This window comes from Stegostoma tigrinum, chromosome 17 (assembly GCF_030684315.1).
Source record: "Stegostoma tigrinum isolate sSteTig4 chromosome 17, sSteTig4.hap1, whole genome shotgun sequence".
Lineage (NCBI taxonomy): Eukaryota > Metazoa > Chordata > Chondrichthyes > Orectolobiformes > Stegostomatidae > Stegostoma > Stegostoma tigrinum.
Window position 1 is genome coordinate 7,496,684 of NC_081370.1, and position 19,641 is coordinate 7,516,324.

The 19,641-nt window shown below is 43.9% G+C and overlaps 1 protein-coding gene across 1 annotated transcript in view; it reads right to left on the reverse strand.

Moving 5' to 3' along the window:
* Positions 1-19,641, reverse strand: part of LOC125459369 (kielin/chordin-like protein) — a 320,716-nt gene that overhangs the window by 121,163 nt on the left and 179,912 nt on the right. Inside the window, exons 9-10 of the mRNA XM_059651906.1 lie at positions 6,785-6,913; positions 1,809-1,934 (exon numbers count right to left, since the gene is read on the reverse strand). Of these exons, the coding sequence (XP_059507889.1) occupies positions 1,809-1,934; positions 6,785-6,913 (255 nt within the window). The remainder of the gene's footprint in view (positions 1-1,808; positions 1,935-6,784; positions 6,914-19,641) is intronic.

The following is a 19,641-nucleotide window of genomic DNA, read 5'->3' on the forward strand; positions in this document are numbered from 1 at the left end:
TTTGTTTTTGATTTGTTTAACACAAGCAGACTAGAGATTTTGTACAATATACTCTACTGCTCCATTCGAAGTAGATGACAAGGTGAAACTCTAGTTTGTTTTAAGCCATTCATTACATGAAATTTGAAAACTCTTCTGGACAAAAGAACTCTATTGTCCAATATAATTTCCTCTGATAACCTACAAGCAGCAATCAACCTATGCAAAAATCTGTACAATGAATAAGTGAATGGATGATTAGATTGTCATATATGTCTAGGAAAATACAGTGAAAGGTGTTTTGTCGCCACAATCCAGTGCCATTTTGAGTTATAAAACGAAATTACGTCTATAAAGTTTATCTTCCATTCAAATTGAGGTCTCAAGCCCTTCTCTGGGACTTCTGCAAGGTTTCTGGAAAGTGTTCCAGTCCTCAAGCAGTCCCACCTCTAGGTACAGCAGCAACAACACTGATACCACTGGAGACTCCAGCTCTGCTGCAGCTGTCACTGCTGAGAATGCCAAGAGCCCAGGCTCCAGGCCTACTGCAGCCATGAGTCCCCGCTCTGGGAACCACCACCACCATCAGAATTCTGATCCACGTAGCCAATGCTGCAGCTGCTACCCTGCCAACATTGCCCTGGCCTCGAAGGTGAAGAGGAAGAAAAATAGAAAAAGAAGACGAAAAGGAGAGAGAAAAGTACGCTGCCGGCCTGGAGCAGGCAGGCTCAGGAACCCAAAGGCCACTATATTATTGCCATCTTGAAAATTGTTCTTGAAAGCAATTGTACAACTTGTTGTTTGATTCATCAGAAACACCTGAATCCGCTTCAAGTGGCCGACCACCACAATGAAGAAATGTTGCTCTTCAAATCCTTCAGAATCAATGTAGAAAATCTGCCACACTCCAGTTGGTCATTGTCATGCTTGCAAAGATGTCCCTATCAGCTACTTTTCTGTAGCTTGACACAATACCAAGAACAAAGTTTATCATACAGCAGAGGTTCAGGCGCTTCGGCCCACCAAAACTGTGCAAACAAATGATGCCTTTCTAAACCAAAAACCTTTTGCTTTTATGTTGTCTGTATCCTTTTGCTCCCTGCCTATTTGTTAACTGTCAAGATGCCTCTTAAACATTTCTATTGTGTCTATGTCCACCACTTCCTCTGGCAGTGCATTCAAGGCACTTACCAGCCTCTGTGTAAAAATCTTTCACATCTCCTCTAAACCTTTCCCTTTTACCATTTTTACCATTTCCCCTGGTAATTGACATTTACATCATGGGATAAAGACTCTAAATATCCATTCGATCCATCCTTCTCATAACTTTGTAAATTTCTATCAGGTCGCCCCTCATCCTTCTGTGTTCAAGTGAAAACAATCCAAGTTTGTCCAATCTCCCCTCTTAGCTAATACCCTCCAAACTAGGCAACATCCTGGTAAACCACTTCTGTACTCTCTTCAAAGCCTCCACATCCTTCTGGTCACGTGGTAACCAGGACAGTACACAACACTCCAAATGCGGCTGAACTAAAGTTCTATACAGCAGCAGCATAACTTGCCAATTTTTATACTCTATGCCCTGACCAATGAAGGTAAGTAAACTATGGCCCCCGTTTTTTAAGATGATACATTCAGCTCTGTTGGACCATATCTTGCATGTTTTTAGCTCACTCAAAGTTAGCTTCTCACTCAACTTTTGTCAAACTCACCCTTACAGATATGAAAGGACAAACTGAGGTGATGAGCTTGCTGCGATCTGGCACAGGCATAAGAGGTCAGTTGCCTTTCTTTCTGTGCTGCAACAATTCTGTGATTCTGTAACTTACCTACACAGGATAAATTATCAGCACCAAGTGAATATCCATTGTCACAGGAACAAAAGAAGCTTCCAATTGTGTTGGTGCACCTTTGCTGACATATCCTCCGACTGCTGTTTGAGCATTCATCCCAATCTGTGAAAGACACAAAAGGTAACTTTTTCTGAAAGAATTATTGGTGCTTCTTCTATCTTTCCAAATCAAGAAAGTAAAAATTCCTTTTGCATGACGAGGGATAGCAAGGTTTAGTTACCCAGAGGAAATCTTCCAGATGGAATCACAACATTTGGGGGTTCTTCCTCACCTCTCAAGAGTTTGGGGGATGTTTGCTGAATTTCCAAACTTTTGGGATTCTGCTCCCTCCCTTCAAAGATTGGGACCTTATCCCATGATTGGATACATTTTCCTTTTGAGACAGGGATTTTCTGTAGTTGTCATTCCACCTTCTGCCCAGCATTGGTGGTATTTTCACAGAGAAGGCTGGGGTGGATTGGAATTTGGGCAGCTGAGGTAAGAACAAAGCCAGGGGGTTTGCAGTGACAGACCAGTTCGAAGGCACTCTTGTACTCATGGGGATAATGATTCAGCTCTGCATATGAGTGTTAAGTATCACAGCTCTTACCTCCCACACCTCCTTCACCCTCTCTTACTGTATTACCCCCTCAAAATTCCTCATAAGCTCATAACATGACACCCCCAACCCAGTCCCTCCATACTCCCTGATACACCATGCCCACAATGTCCTCTGTAAGACTCCCCACATTTCTGCATCTCCACGCAACCAGTATCCACTCTGATCAGACCACATAGGCTCAGTGTTAGCACTTGATGAAGGCAATGACCTACAGTATTATTGCTAGACTATTAATCCAGAAACTCAGCTAATGTTCTGGGGGAAAACAAAAAAAAATGCTGGAAATCACTGCAGGTCAAGTAGTATTCATGGAAAGAGAGCTAGCTAATATTTTGAGTCCAGATAACTATTCATCAGAGTTGATGTGAAGTGTGGACAGGACAGAATTAATGCAATAGTGGGGAGGTAGAATGCTGGGGAAGAAAGGGTGTTGGTAGTGTGAATTAAGTGATTGGAATATGAGAGTAGCAGAACAACAGTGTGTCAAACTAGCAGACTGGAAAGAATAGATGGTAGATGGTGGAATTTGAATTCAACAAAAATTACCTGGAATTAAGAACTACAGATGACCATTGCCGATTGGTTCCTTTAGGGAAGGAAGGATATCTGCCACCCTCACCTGGGCTGGCCAACATGTGACTCCGGAGCCACAGCAACGGGGTTGATTCACAACTGCCCTGTGAAATGGCCTAGCAAGCCACTCAGTTATATCCATCGTTACAAAGTCTCAACAAAGAAACAAAACCAGACAGACCTCCTGGCGTTGACCTGGGCACCAGAAAGCACGATGACAGGAACAGCCCTGTCAGCTCTACAAAGTCCTCCTCAATAGCATCTGGGAGTTAGTGCCAAAATTGGGAGAGCAGACTAGCAACAGCTTGGCATAGGCATACTCACGGAATCATACCTTACAGAGAATGCCCCAGACACCACCATCACCATCCCTGGATATGTCCTGTCTCACCAGCAGGACAGTCCCAGCAGAGGTAACAGCACAGTGATATACAGTCGGGAGGGGGAGTCGCTCTGGGAATCCTCAACATCGAAGTCTCATGGCTTCAGGTTAAACATGGGCAAAGAAATCTCCTGCTAAGTACCACATACTGCCCTCCCTCAGCTGATGAATCGGTACTCCTCCATGTTGAACAACACTTAGAGAAAGCACTGAGGATGGCATGGACACAAATGTACTCTGGGTGGGGGATTTCAATGTCCACCACCAAGAGTGGCTCAGCAGCAGTACCACTGGTCCAGTTGGTCGAGGTGGTGGAGGAGGGACTGAATGGTTGTGGATGTGGTGCCAATCGAGTGGCTTTGTCCTGAGAAGGGCTGGATTGTGTGTTTTTGGAGCAGCACCCATCCAGGCAAGTGGGGAATTTTCTATCACATTCCTGACTTGTATCAGAGATAATGGGTACTGCAGATGCTGGAGAATCCGAGATAACAAAGTGTGGAGCTGAATGAACACAGCGGGCCAAACAGCATCTTAGGAGCACAAAAGCTGACATTTCGGGCATAGGCCCTTTACCTGATGAAGGATCTAGGTCTTGGCTCGAAACGTCAGCTTTTGTGCTCCTCAGATGCTGTTTGGCCTGCTGTGTTCAGCGAGCTCCACTCTTAGTTATCTCTACACTCCTGACCTGTGCCTTGAATGTAGTAGGCAGGCTTTGGGGAGCCAGGAGGTGTGTCACTCTCTGCAGCCTTCCTAGCGTCTTACCTGCTCTTGCCACTGAATTTATGTAATGAGTCCAGCTGAGTTTCTGGTTAATGGTAAACATCCACTCCCTCCACCACTGACACTCAGAAGCAGCAGTGTGTATTATCTACAAGATGCACTGCAGAAATTCAACAAAGATCCTCTGACAGAACTTTCCATACCCAAGGCCACTTCGATCTTATAGGACAAGGGTAGCAGATATATAGAAACACCACCACCTACAAGTTTCCATCCACTCACCATCTCCTTAAAGGCTGAATTAATGTTTGCCTGCCAATCATAGGAAAGATCAAAAATGCAGCGATAAAGTTATACAGCAGCCTCAATATGGTTCAATACAGGTGAACAATTTATCTACTGGATAAAATAAACCAATGGATCCAAAGATTTCCATCTTCCGCACCTACACAGGCCCCAAACCCCACCTCTTCCTCCGGTCCATCTTCCGCACCTACACAGGCCCCAAACCCCACCTCTTCCTCCGGCTAAGGGGGTGGCCATGGGCACCCGCATGGGCCCCAGCTATGCCTGCCTCTTTGTAGGTTACGTGGAACAGTCCATCTTCCGCACCTACACAGGCCCCAAACCCCACCTCTTCCTCCGGTACATTGATGACTGTATCGGCGCCGCCTCTTGCTCCCCAGAGGAGCTCGAACAGTTCATCCACTTCACCAACACCTTCCACCCCAACCTTCAGTTCACCTGGGCCATCTCCAGCACATCCCTCACCTTCCTGGACCTCTCAGTCTCCATCTCAGGCAACCAGCTTGTAACTGATGTCCATTACAAGCCCACCGACTCCCACAGCTACCTAGAATACACCTCCTCCCACCCACCCTCCTGCAAAAATTCCATCCCCTATTCCCAATTCCTCCGCCTCCGCCGCATCTGCTCCCACGATAAGACATTCCACTCCCGCACATCCCAGATGTCCAAGTTCTTTAAGGACCGCAACTTCCCCCCCACGGTGATTGAGAATGCCCTTGACCGCGTCTCCCGCATTTCCCGCGACACATCCCTCACACCCCGCCCCCGCCACAACCGCCCCAAGAGGATCCCCCTCGTTCTCACACACCACCCTACCAACCTCCGGATACAACGCATTATCCTCCGACACTTCCGCCATTTACAATCCGACCCCACCACCCAAGACATTTTTCCATCCCCACCCCTGTCTGCTTTCCGGAGAGACCACTCTCTCCGTGACTCCCTTGTTCGCTCCACACTGCCCTCCAACCCCACCACACCCGGCACCTTCCCCTGCAACCGCAGGAAATGCTACACTTGTCCCCACACCTCCTCCCTCACCCCCATCCCAGGCCCCAAGATGACATTCCACATTAAGCAGAGGTTCACCTGCACATCTGCCAATGTGGTATACTGCATCCACTGTACCCGGTGCGGCTTTCTCTACATTGGGGAAACCAAGCGGAGGCTTGGGGACCGCTTTGCAGAACACCTCCGCTCAGTTCGCAACAAACAACTGCACCTCCCAGTCGCAAACCATTTCCACTCCCCCTCCCATTCTCTTGATGACATGTCCATCATGGGCCTCCTGCACTGCCACAATGATGCCACCCGAAGGTTGCAGGAACAGCAACTCATATTCCGCCTGGGAACCCTGCAGCCATATGGTATCAATGTGGACTTCACCAGTTTCAAAATCTCCCCTTCCCCCACTGCATCCCTCAACCAGCCCAGTTCATCCCCTCCCCCCACTGCACCACACAACCAGCCCAGCTCTTCCCCCCCACCCACTGCATCCCAAAACCAGTCCAACCTGTCTCTGCCTCCCTAACCGGTTCTTCCTCTCACCCATCCCTTCCTCCCACCCCAAGCCGCACCCCCAGCTACCTACTAACCTCATCCCACCTCCTTGACCTGTCCGTCTTCCCTGGACTGACCTATCCCCTCCCTACCTCCCCACCTACACCCTCTCCACCTATCTTCTTTACTCTCCATCTTCGGTCCGCCTCCCCCTCTCTCCCTATTTATTCCAGTTCCCTCCCCCCATCCCCCTCTCTGATGAAGGGTCTAGGCCCGAAACGTCAGCTTTTGTGCTCCTGAGATGCTGCTTGGCCTGCTGTGTTCATCCAGCCTCACATTTTATTATCTTGGAATCTCCAGCATCTGCAGTTCCCATTATCTCGGATCCAAAGATGTGTCCACTTTTACAATGCTGGTCAATTTAATGTCACTTACTTTTTCCTAACAAAAGGTGCTATCATCAATCCTTGCATACAACACACATAATTTATTAGATGCCAAAAGTATATGGCACATGAATGTAGCAACACATTTTGAATGTAGGACACAACTCCAGAACAGTCTTTCCCCATGATTCACGACACTTCTGAAATGGCACAACCCAAATCTCTTTCAGAAGGCCTCCTGACTGAAAGTTCCAGTGGGCCTGAAATCACCACGTGCGCAATGGAGGCATAATGTCGGGAGGATTGTCCATCCCAAATCTTTAAGATTACAACATGATGGAAACTGCTTCAGGAGTCCCAGAATCAGCTCTTTCTTCAGCAGAGCCTCAGCCGGCTAAGGTGTGCCCTCCATTCGGCCTGCAAAATCAGCCCTAATTTTGTTCCGCCTGACCTCAGGATTCAGGAGACGGTGTCCTCTTACCTTCACAGGTCTTCCTATCACTCAGGAGTCGGAAACCAGCGCGGCAGGAACAGAGGTAGCTGCCAAAGGTGTTGTGGCAAGAATGGTGGCAAACCCAGCTCTCCCCGATCCATCGGCACTCGTTTATATCTGGAGTGAAAGAGTCACCGGAGGGGGCGTTTTCAATGACAAAGAAACAGTATGAGTAGCATAATTCTCTCACTGAGAATGTGTGTGTGTAAAAGCAAGCAGGCAACACACCAGTCAGATCATTCAAACAGAGATAGTTGAAACTGCAGATGCTAATGAATCTGAGATAACAAAGTGTAGAGCTGGATGAACACAGCAGGCGAAGCAGCATCAGAGGAGCAAGAAGGTTGATATTTCGTGCCTAGACCGTCCTTCAGAAAAGATCTGAAGAAGGGTCTAGGCACAAAACGTCAGCCTTTCTGCTCCTCTGATGCTGCTTCACCTGCTGAGTTCATCCAGCTCTACACCTTGTTATCTCAGATCATTCAAACACAGCTGTTCATGATATCATTATGCAGGTGACACTTTACAAGATGCCTACATTTAAACAGCTCTCCTCTAATTCAAGACAATTTAGGTGGCACGGTGGCTCAGTGGTTAGCACTGCTGCCTCACAGTGCCAGGGACCCAGGTTCAATTGCAGCCTCGGGTGGCTGTCTGTGTGGAGTTTGCACATTCTCATTGTTTCTACGTGGGTTTCCTCCCACAGTCCGAAGATGTACAGGCTAGGTGGATTGGCCATGCTAGATTGCCCAGAGTGTTCAGGGACATGTAGGTTAGGTGGGTTATAGGGGCGTAGGTCTGGGTGGAATGCTGTGAGGGTCGGTGTGGACTTGTCGGGCTGAAGGGCCTGTTTCCACACTGTGTAGGGATTCTGTGATTCCACGAATATGACTGGTTCCTCTGACTAGATCCTCTCCTTGACAGGCCCAAGTGCTTTGGTTGCCATTAACATATGAGGTAAGTTTATTCGAAATTTACGTGCAAGCTCTGACAACCAGACCCACAGGCTGTTCTGGCTGTTTGCAGGCTCACAGAGGCAATCAGATCGAAGGAGCTGGGGAGAGAGACCATGGCAGGTGAAGCCATGCTAAGCATGATGGACTGCTGTTGGGTTGACTATCCAGCAAAAGGCTGGTGGGGACAGTACGTGGGAAATGGGTTTGTGGGTGAAGCGAAGAGGATTTGGTTTCTAAGGACAATGGAGAATTGACCACGGTGAGACAGGGAGAAGATAGTTAATTAAAATTTTGGAATAAGTTTGACCTTAAGCTTATGACTATAGGTCAACAGAGACAATGGTCTAAAATAATGCTATGTTAAGGTGTTGCGGAGATTTTCATTGTGTCAAGTGCTTAATAGCGAAGGCAACTGTTCAGTAGTTTAGCGAGTTTTGAGAAGATTTGTAGCTCAGGTTGAGGTTCTGGATGTGAGTTTGCTCGCTGAGCTAGAAGGTTAGTTTTGAGACGTTTCGTCACCATTCTAGGTAACATCATCAGTGAGCCTCCGACGAAGCGCTAGTGTTATGTCCCGCTTTCTATTCATCTGGTTAGGTTTCCTTGGGTTGGTGATGTCATTTCCTGCGTTGGTGATGTCATTTCCTGTTCTTTTTCTCATAAGATGGTAGATTGGCTCCAAATCAATGTGCTTGTTGATGGAGTTCCGGTTGGAATGACATGCTTCTAGGAATTCTCGTGCGTGTCTCTGTTTGGCTTGTCCTAGGATGGATGTGTTGTCCCAATCAAAGTGGTGTCCTTCCTCATCTGTATGTAAGGATACTAGTGATAGTGGATCATGTCTTTTTCTGGCTAGTTGATGTTCGTGTATCCTGGTGGCTAGCTTTCTGCCCTACACACTGCAGCACAGAGGAACTATGCAGAGCAGAGGAAAATCACCTACACAGCGTATTCAAAAAGAATGGGCACCCTATGAACACAGTCCACCGATTCCTCAGCAATAAACCCAAACAAACAGACAAAACGGGCTCATAAACTATAGCCACTCTCCCCTACATCAAAGACATTTCCGAAATGACTGCCAGACTACTCGGACCTCTTGGCATCAGGCTAGCCCACAAACCCACCAACACACTAAAACAGCAGCTAATGAACTTAAAAGACCCTATACAGACAACAAACAAAACGAACGTCATCTACAAAATACCTTGCAAGAACTGTGACAAACACTACATTGGACAAACAGGCAGAAAGCTAGCCACCAGGATACATGAACATCAACTAGCCACAAAACGACATGACCCACTATCACTAGTATCCTTACATACAGATGAGGAAGGACACCACTTTGATTGGGACAACACATCCATCCTAGGACAAGCCAAACAGAGACACGCACGAGAATTCCGAGAAGCATGGCATTCCAACCGGAACTCCATCAACAAGCACATTGATTTGGAGCCAATCTATCATCCCCTGAGAAAAAGAACAGGAAATGACATCACCAACGCAGGAAACGACATCACCAACCCAAGGAAACCTAACCAGATAAATAGAAAGCGGGTCATAACACCAGCGCTTTGTCAGAGGCTCACTGATGATGTTACCTAGAATGGTGACGAAATGTCTGAAAACTAACCTTCCTGTTCAGTAGTTTATCGAATTAGTTAATTATGAGGGTTTGGATCTTCACTCCTGGGTACAGTGCAGTGAGACGGGCAAAATCCGAGCACCACAAATTAAACCTCTAAGGATGGTTGCCTGTATATCAGATTTTGAATCTGGGGGTTGCATGCTGGATTTGAAGTTGGGACAGGTGAGTCTAGAAGACCTGAGGCAGCTGCTGGGAGTAGAATAAAACAGATGGCCTGAAACCCACATTCCCCAACATATTCGCCATGTCTCATCCAAAACATGTCATGCCCTCTCCATGGGCTTTTATATCCAATGTCAATGTACAACCTTCCACCAATCCACTATGGCTCTTTATGCCCTCACACCATGGTATGCACTGCCAACAACACATTATAGCCCTCACATTCTCCATGGCAACCACCTCCATTATCTTTGTAGTGCATAAGCAAACTGAATGTGAAATCATCTCAAATCATGCACCTGAATGCATCACTCTTCAATGTTACACCTAAGCATTTATTATTTAGCATACTTCAGGGTCCTAGCATCAAAGATATAAAATAAAGTTGTATAAACTAAAGTTTTAGTGTCTATCGCAGATTTCATTACATTGAAAAAAAACTTAACTTGTAAAAAATTTTAAAAAGTCACAGTTCTTCAACTACATAGCAACTTTTAGCAACAATGCATTTCAGTCAGGCGCACAATCCCTGACAAAAAGGCACTGAAATTCATAGTCCCACATCAAACGTTCCGTCTTGACACAAAAATAGAAATTTCTGGAGAAATTCAGCAGGTCTGGTAGCAACTGTGGAGAGAAAACAGAGTTAAAATGTCAACTCCAGTGACTTTTTTCTGTGACATAAGTTCTGTTTTGTTTTCAGATTTCCAGAATTTGCAGTCCTTTGTGTTATTTTGTTCCATACTGACATAATTTTATCATTCAAACTTGGAAAAGGTAGCCATTCTACAATGATAATGCATGGTTGTGAGGTCATACATGGGCCATTTCTTTTCAGAGATGAAAATCCTCAGGCTTATATGTCCATAATCTAAATGTAACAACAATGATTCTTTTAATATATCTGACACAATTTTCAAGTATTTCAAGGTGTTTTAGAAATTTTGACAAATCTCCTTCCGAGTTGTCTTTGACACATTTTCTTCATCATTTTGATATGTCCCCCAGACGCATTTGAAAGATCTTGGTAATTCATTGACAAGGGTTTCTGACAGTTTTGAAGGATGATTTTTGTAAGTCTGTTGACAGCCTCATTGAGCTTTACAACAATGCGTTTGTGTAGTTTCTACATACAATTATGCCTACTTTTAACAATTCCTACAAATACCTGACTGCCAGCAAGGAGAATTCTTACCCACTCCAAAGGACACTTTAGCTCCCCAAAGATCAGGTGCAAAAGAGAACCTTACCTTTCTAAAGGGATGGCCTAGCTCTCTGAAGAAATGTACAATATTCAGATCTACTCTAACCATCTACATTGCAAATTTTAAATATTTTTTCCAAGCTTTCTAAAATCTCTCCTCAGTGGAAGTGGCTGATTACTTAACTGGTCAACTGAGTCCATGAACAAATCATGACCCCATCCCTACAAAAATGGGAAATGCCATATTTTAAGGGCAGACTTTGAGATTTCTGGCATTAGTCCTGACAGAGTGTGAAAAGGCAAGACAGGTCATGTTTGTTTTTGTTTTATTTGAGTACATTTGTTACAGTAAAGTTCCTAAGTATAATCTTGTTTGATCCTTTGAGTTGCTCATTGCAAATTCAAGATTTGTTTGAAAGTTTAGTAGTCTGCATGGGATTATGACACTCAGTATGCTCAATTTTAACCCATCTCATGGGGTGGGATCGGGTAGAATGTCAGTTCCATCTGAATTTGACTCAATAGAGTGGAGTAAATTTGTCTTTAATTGTACCACCATAATTCAACTGATTCTCTCAGTGCACCAATGGGCATGTTGGTTTAAAACTCAGGCCGACATTTATTTTGTTATATAGCCTGTTCTCCGCTAATGATCTCTAATCCTCTTCTAGAGGCATTTCTCCCTTGCTGGTTCTCAGGTCCTCATCTGGGTTTCTATCTCAGTGTAAGCATTGACCCCAACAGCTAGATTAATATCAAAGGCTATAAACAAACAGTCAGTACTATGCAGTTGCCTGGATTGGAATTTACCAATCCACGTTAACTGTTAGCAAAGATAATTCTGAGTTTCTTTCAAAATATTGACAATGTTGCTAGCATTGGGTGCTCTATGTAAAAACTCTATCAAAGAACATAGAACACTACAGCGTAGTATAGGCCTTTCGGCCCTCGATGTTGCGTCGACCTGTGAAACCAAACTGAAGCCCATCTAACATACACTATTCCATTGTGATCCATATGTAAGAAAGCAAACATTCAGAGCAATTTTATGATCTAACGCACCTAGTTCGATCACCAGGACTTACCTTTGCAAAATAGATTTTTTAAAAGAATTAGATTTTATTGTCACGTCATCAAGTACAGAAGTACAGTGAAAAATATACAATGGCACCACACACAGTACCATCTTAAGTACAAAGATATCTCAGTACAAAAAACTTAGAAACAAAGTTGAAAATGTTAAGCATTACCTTCATAGAATAAATAGAAAAATAAAGAACTAAGGTAATAGTTAACATTAAAGTCCTTCTTAACATAAACCAGAAAAATAAAGGAATTAAATAATTTTAAAAATTGCTTCCTTGAGAAGGGTTAAAGAAACCGAGGAGATCTGGGCACTTACTCTATAAAACAGTAGCACAGTGGTTAGCACCGCTGCCTCACAGCACCAGGGACTTGGGTTCAGTCCCAGGGTCTGGGTGAGATGCTGTTTCAGGCAGCACAGTGGCTCAGAGGTTTAGCACTGCTGCCTCACAGGACCAGGGACCTGGGTTCAATTCCACCCTCGGATGACTGAGTAGAGTTTGTACATTCTCCCTGTGTCTGCATGGGTTTCCTCCAGGTGCTCCAGTTTCCTCCCACAGTCCAAAGATGTGCAGGTTAGATGGGTTGACCATGCTAAATTGCCCATAGTGGTCAGGGATGTGTAGATGAGGTGGGTTATAGGGGGATGGCTCTGGGTGGGATGCTCTGAGGCTCGGTGCAGAGTTGTTGGGCCGAAGGGCCTGTTTTCACACTGTAGGGATTCTATTCTATGAAATCCCTCCCCCAACCATAAACCTGAGTGAGAGGGTTGCCTAATAGCCCTATAGGATTTTGATACTCTCCGAACATGCGGCTATTCACCAAATAATACAACTTATGTACAAAAGCTGGTCAATCATCAAGATATGAACTGGGGTTCAGAGGTGGGGCCTGACTAAATATAAGCAATAATGTACTGCACAGTGACAGTAGTCCTACTGAAGAACATATACACTGTAACACATCATAATTCAGCAACATATACCAGTGCTGCAACTCAAATATTTCAATAGGTCTCCACTTACTTTAGTGGAGCATTCCCAGCTTAATTTAGGATGGGCAACAAATACTGACCTTGCCAGAGATGCCAATTCCTAAGGAAGAACAAAAAGCTAAGGCACCATTTTGTAATTTTGAGGATTGTTTCTCCTACAGATTTTGGTACTTTTGGTTTGGCCACAAATTAGGTCTGGCTGGAACTATGTCTTCAGTTAAAAGTGCTCATGCAGAAACCTATCATCCTTCTGATTAAAGCTTTTGTCTGATGAAGAACCCCAAATTACCACACATCTGTGACCAATTCACCATCAATAGCAAGCATAGTGGATAGACTGTCTTGTTGCATTTACCTAACCCAGCAAGCTGGCCTTATGTAACGGCCTCCAGATTTGGCTGTGTGTCTGGCCTGGTATAGTTATATAAGGCTCAGAAGCTAAAGTAGATTAGACATCATGTTAATAAGTCAATAGTATACCTGCTGCCTGCACTGCCAGTCCTCCACTTATCCTCATCAGTTAAAACTGGGGCCATAATGACTTGCCTTCTCCAGATATTAAAGAGAAAAGACAGGAATGATAACAAGTGTTTACACTGGTTGCAGAGTCTAGGGCTGGGGACAGAACCAAAAAAATACCTGAAGTCAGATCTTTGAGGGATAAGATGAGAGAAAACTTCTACCCAAAGAAGTTTGAGTCCCCTCTTCAGCAACAGGCAATTATGAGCAGCTCAGTTAGCAATTCTTAATTCAGAGATCAGCAGATTTTTGTTAACCAAACCATATTAATGAGAAATGTGGAAAGGGTGGCCATTTGGAATTAGGTCACAAATCAGTCATCGGAAAGCAGAACACATTACATGGTCTACTCCTGTTCCTATGTTCTAATTCCCTCCCCTTCGGTTAATGCTCTTTAAATCTTGGTCTTGGGCAAAAACAGCGTGAGAATCCAAATTTGTGGCACATCAAGTTAAATGACAGACTCCCGTATTGCATTTCTAACCCTCTAGACTCAGCTCATGTCCTTAAGACCCTACTGATTTAAAGATGTCTATTTTCTCTGACAGGTTTTAATCAGAGTGACTGTTTCCCGTGTAAATGTGGAATCAACTAGCAGGACATTACAATGACCTCTGTGGAGTTTAAACGAAATGATGCCCCAATCTGAATCAATGATTTCCAGTCCTCTTGTCCCCAAAATTTAAAACTTGGAGAGCCACAGTTGCCAAAATAAAATTCCAAGATACATTGACAGCCCCTCCCTTGGTATTGGGCTGTGAAATTTCCCCATTTGCATGTCATTTCGACCCAAGTTGACAAAGCACAAATCAGGATTCTGTACTTTACAAGAATGGCTATTTGTTACAAATAAAGCTGTGGATAAAGGATTATGAACTCCTGAAATATAACTCTACTGTTTAAAACTCAAATCCCTTTCTAGAGACACACACACACACACACACACACACACACACACACACACACACACACACACACACACACACCAACCAAGGGAAAGGCTCAGTGCTCTCAATCCACAGGATTCACTGAAATGATACTTTTACCAGCTGTGCTGTGATCTTCCTTGGCCAGGAACTTCCACTTGCAGGAGGCACAGAGCACACTGGCTCAAAACTTAGAAATACCTCTGACTTATTGGTTAAAGCCATTACAACTGATGGTATTAAACTGTCTTTTTTTCAGGCTCGATGTGCTTTTACTGCAGAGAAAGGTCAGTTCCTTATTTTTCAGATGGCTTCTGAGCAAACATTCACACTCACAACCTGTTCAGTTGCCTGGGAGCCAATCACACAGTTGTTGGTAGGCAGAAGACCTTTGTCAATAACTGGTTACCACTCCACAAACCAATCAGATACCTGTCACTTTGTACACATCCCCTGGCTCCAGCTCCTCTGGATTAACCATCCTCCCTGCTTGAACAAATAGCAATACAAATAGCACTTCTAGTGAGTGTCAGGTAACATGCTTTTTTTAAAAGAAGTCGTGTAATCTCTTCCATAATGCTCGGTTTTAAAAACGGTACCCACTTTTCCCATTTCAGACCACAATCAAAAGCACAGAGAAACAAAGAGTGTTTATCTTGCTCCCAAAAAATAACTCGTAGTTTTGCCCCTTCATAGGCTTACTTTACAATACTGTAATATTATTCAAGGAAGACTTCACTCTAAAGAGAAAAAGATGAGAATCTTTGTCCACTGTATGTGTTGAGCTGTTCCTGCCAATATTCATGCACCAAGATAGGAGGATATCCAGAATCCTGTAAGTCAGATGCTAACTGGTTTTCTACATCTGTGAACTATTGAAGGTTTTGTATAGGTTGACAGCACATGATTCACTATATGGCAGGAGTCCACAACACATTCAGTCTCTCTGGCTATGCTTCAAGATCTCTACTTAGACCAACAATTGCTGTCCATGTGCCATGCCTTGTATGTTTTGAGCGAAGTGGATCTGGAGTTGCCCTTTGAAACTATCTGAGACTGCAGACAATTCCTGTCTGGCTACCCTCCAGCTGGCCAATGTAGTTGACTCACCCTCCCACTCACATAATGATTCCTTGAAACTCATTAAGACTGGGCAACGTGAGCCATTTCATTTAGTGCTTTCTTTTGTCTAGCAATCTTATATCTGTTGAGTCCAAAACAGCCTCAAGAAACTGATCTATCAGCTGAATATCTTGACCTAATTAAAAATTAATTCAAGGGATATGTATATTGCTGGCAAGTTTCAGGAGTTTGACCATGTCACACTGAAAGACTGGCGATATATTTGCATATTACGAGATTGCGTGCCTTAGAAAAATCTCCCACCCTTCATCAATTTTGCAAAACATTTTACAGCCAATCAAGTATTCTGGACTGTAGTCATTGTTGAAATGTGGAAAGCAGCAACCAACTTGTGTACATCAAGCTCCCAAAATAATGACTTGATAATCTTTTTTATTCCTCAGTAATGACAGTGGAAAATTTAGAGATTTTTATTTCTGTCTGCTGCCCTCATTGCCCTGAAAGGAAGAGGTCACAATCAATAATTTTGTGTTTGCAACAAAAATCTGTTGATCGATCTTTTTATTTAAAGTTTTGTATTGAGAAAAAATGTTAGCCTTATCAGGATTTGGATGAAATACTTTTAATGTATATTGTGACCCATGTAAATTAACTGGGATCTCACTGAATGATGAGAAAGGCTCCTCACCTATGCTCGGTTCGCAATAAACATCTGCACTTCCCAGTCACTAACCATTTCAACTCCCTCTCCCATTCCTTAGATGACATGTCCATCCTGGGCCTCCTGCAGTGCCATAATGATGCCACCCGAAGATTGCAGGAACAGCAACTCATATTCCGCTTGGGAACCCTGCAACCCAATCGTATCAATGTGGATTTCACAAGCTTCAAAATCTCCCCTCCTCCCACTGCATCCCAAAACCAGCCCAGCTCGTCCCCGCCTCCCTAACCTGTTCTTCCTCTCACCTATCCCCTCCTCCCACCTCAAGCCACACCTCCATTTCCTACCTACTAACCTCATCCCGCCCCTTTGACCTGTCCATCCCCCCCGGACTGACCTGTCCCTTCCCTACCTCCCCACCTATACTCTCCTCTCCATCTATCTTCTCCTCTATCTATCTTTGGTCCGCCTCCCCCTCTCTCCCTATTTATTTCAAAACCCTCTCCGCCACCCCCCTTTTCTGATGAAGACTCTAGGTCTGAAGCGTCAGCTCTTGTGCTCCTAAGATGCTGCTTGGCCTGCTGTGTTCATCCAGCTCCACACTTTGTTATCTCGGATTCTCCAGCATCTGCAGTTCCCATTACCTCTCCGTATTCCTGTCCTGTTCTAGTGTGTTCCGATTGTGACTCAGCTGTGGCTTTAAGAGTTATGTTTTGTCCTGATTTCTTTTCTGGAGAGATTGGGAGACAGGTTACGAACAGTCTATGAGGAGATAAACAACTTGTGAAGCCTTGGGCGTTTATTTCTAAAAATTCAAACAATAGAATGGGAGACACACACAGAACTGGAATTTTGCAAGTTTTGCTTAGGACAGTTAACGTTTTTAAAATTAGATTGTGGAAGGAGAAGACCTTTCTCTGTGAGGAGCTGCAACATGTATCTCTTTCTTGCTGATAGGATTACGTGTGAGACAATTTGTGTTCTGAATTTACCTTTTGCGAAGGGTGTGTTTATGGGATGTTGCTACATTGGAACAGTTAGTTAATATTGACTACTACATCTATTATTCTGTTTAGTTTTCCAGTTGAGTGAAGTTATTCCCATTCCTTCTTTCTTTTGTTGTATTTTAACTATTCTGGATGAGCAAAGTTTATTTTGCTTTAAATACAGAGTTTGACCAGTTGAATTACTCGTGGATTACAACACCTTACATTTACCTTTAAAACAAGAAAATGTTAGGGTCTGGACTACCTTCTGAATATTTTGAGGGGGTTTGATCTGCTCCATAACACTATGAAACAGATAAACATCTGTTGAGCAGTGGGCACAGCCATGAATCACTCTCGCGAGGCAATGGCCGAAGAGTATTAGCGCTGGACTATTAACCCAGAAACAAAACTAGAAATGGCTGGAAAAGCTCAGCATTCCGAGGAAGGGTCACTCGATCCGAAACATTAACTCTAATTTCTTTCCACAGAAACTGCCAGACCTGCTGAGATTTTCCAACACTTTCCATTTTTGTTTCTGATTTACAGCATCCAGTTCTTTACATACCCCAATAGTGAACTGATGATCCAGGTTTGAACCCTGCTATAGCAAATGGTGCAATTTGGATTCAATTTAAAATTTGAAATTAACAGTCTAATGATGACCAGGACACTGGTGTTGATTGTTGCAAAAACCCACCTAGTTCACTGATGCCCTTTAGGGAAGGGAATCATCCATCCTAAACTGGTCTGGCCTACATGCAATTCTAGACCCACAGCAATGTGTTGACTGTTATTTGACCCCTGGGAATTAGGGATGGGCAATAAATGCTGGTCAAACCAGTGAGGCCCACATCCTGTGAATGAATAATGAAAACAAAACCCTTGGGGTTAAGACGATTAGCCTATTAAAGCACTTGTGACCAACACTTCTGTTTGCTGTGTTGATGATTGAGTGAACAAACTCACATTTCTGCTGCCCTTTGAGTTGACAGAATGTAGTTGGCAATTTTTCACATTGTCAAGTGAAAAACCAGCATTGCAGCTGTAGAGAACAGTTTGGTAAGAACTGTGGTCAGATCCTAATCAAATTTATGGCACAGCTTCGCAGGTGGGTTGTTGTTTCATAGGCTTTACTGTACTCACTGCTATCAGCCATTTCTTGAGGTCAAATGGAACAAATTAAATTGGTTGAAGGACCAGTGCTGAAGATGATCATTGCTTGACACTCGTGTGTTGTGGTGTGACTTGACATTGACTGATATAGCCCAGGTGTTACTTCGTGTGGACACGGACTACTTCACTACCTGAGGTGTCACAAATGGTGTTGGACATTGTGCAGTCATCAGCAATTCTGAGCTTATGATGGAGGGAAGATCACTGATGAAGACAATTGGGCCTAAGGCAATACCCTGAGGGGTTCATGACTCCTGCAGTAATATCCTGGGTTTGCCAAGATTGACAAACAACAATCATAGCCACCATTCCATGTGGCAGGTATAACCAGCAGAAATATTTCTTCTTGATTCCCATTGGTTTCAGTTTTTCTCAAGTTCCTTGATGCCATACTTAGTCGATTCTATTGTCATGTCAAGGACAATGACTCAAATGTTCACCTCTAGAGTTTAACTCTTTTTGCTACATTTGGACCCAGACAGTAATGAGATTATGAGTGGACTTAGTAGAATCAAACTGAGCATCAGCGAGCAAGTGTCTTTTTGTAAGCAACGCCTGACAGTACTGATGTGATCCTTTCCATTGATTCGCTGATAATGGGGAGTAAACTAATAAAGCAGTCATCGGCCATGTTGGATTTGTCCTGCTTTGTGTGTACACGACATACCTGGGCAATTTTCCACATTGTCAGGTGGGTGCCTGTGATGTAACTGTACTGAAATCATTTAGCTCAGGTGCAGCTGGTTCTGGAACACTCTTCTTCCATAGTATTAGCGGAACACTGCCAGGACCAATAGCTTTCACAGCACTAGTCAGCCTTTGGCTATTTCCTGATATCTCATGGCATGTACAGAATTGGCTGAAGACTGGCATTTGTGATGCTCGGCACCTCAGGAGGCCAAGATGGATCATCTACTTGGCATACTTGGCTGAAGATGCAAATATTTAAGCTTCCCTTCATTGAGGATGAGGATATTTATGCCTCTTTTCCTTGTGGTTATTTAATTGTCCACCTCCATTCACAGCTGGAATAGCAGGACTACAGAGATTAGATCTGACGTGTGCAGGCAAGTTTATCATTGTCTATTGCATGCTGTCTCCACAATTTGTCATCGAATTGTCTTGTCTTGTAGCTCCTCAACATTGTCACCTCATTTTTGGGTATGCCCGATGCTGCTCCTGACAGATCCTCATGCATTCTTCATTGAGCCACGGCTCAATATAACAGTGTCAATATAAGATATAGAACTTACAACTGTTCCACTGGGTGATGCTATCCAATGGTATCACATGGCCTGATTAAAACAGTCTTAATGATAAATCTGTAACTGTATCATCAGTAAATTAAGGAATATGTTTGAATTTATTAAACATAAGTCGTGTGTTAGAATTCCCTCACATACTCATCTATTAGGTAGAGGTCATCATGCTGCTCTGGGATATC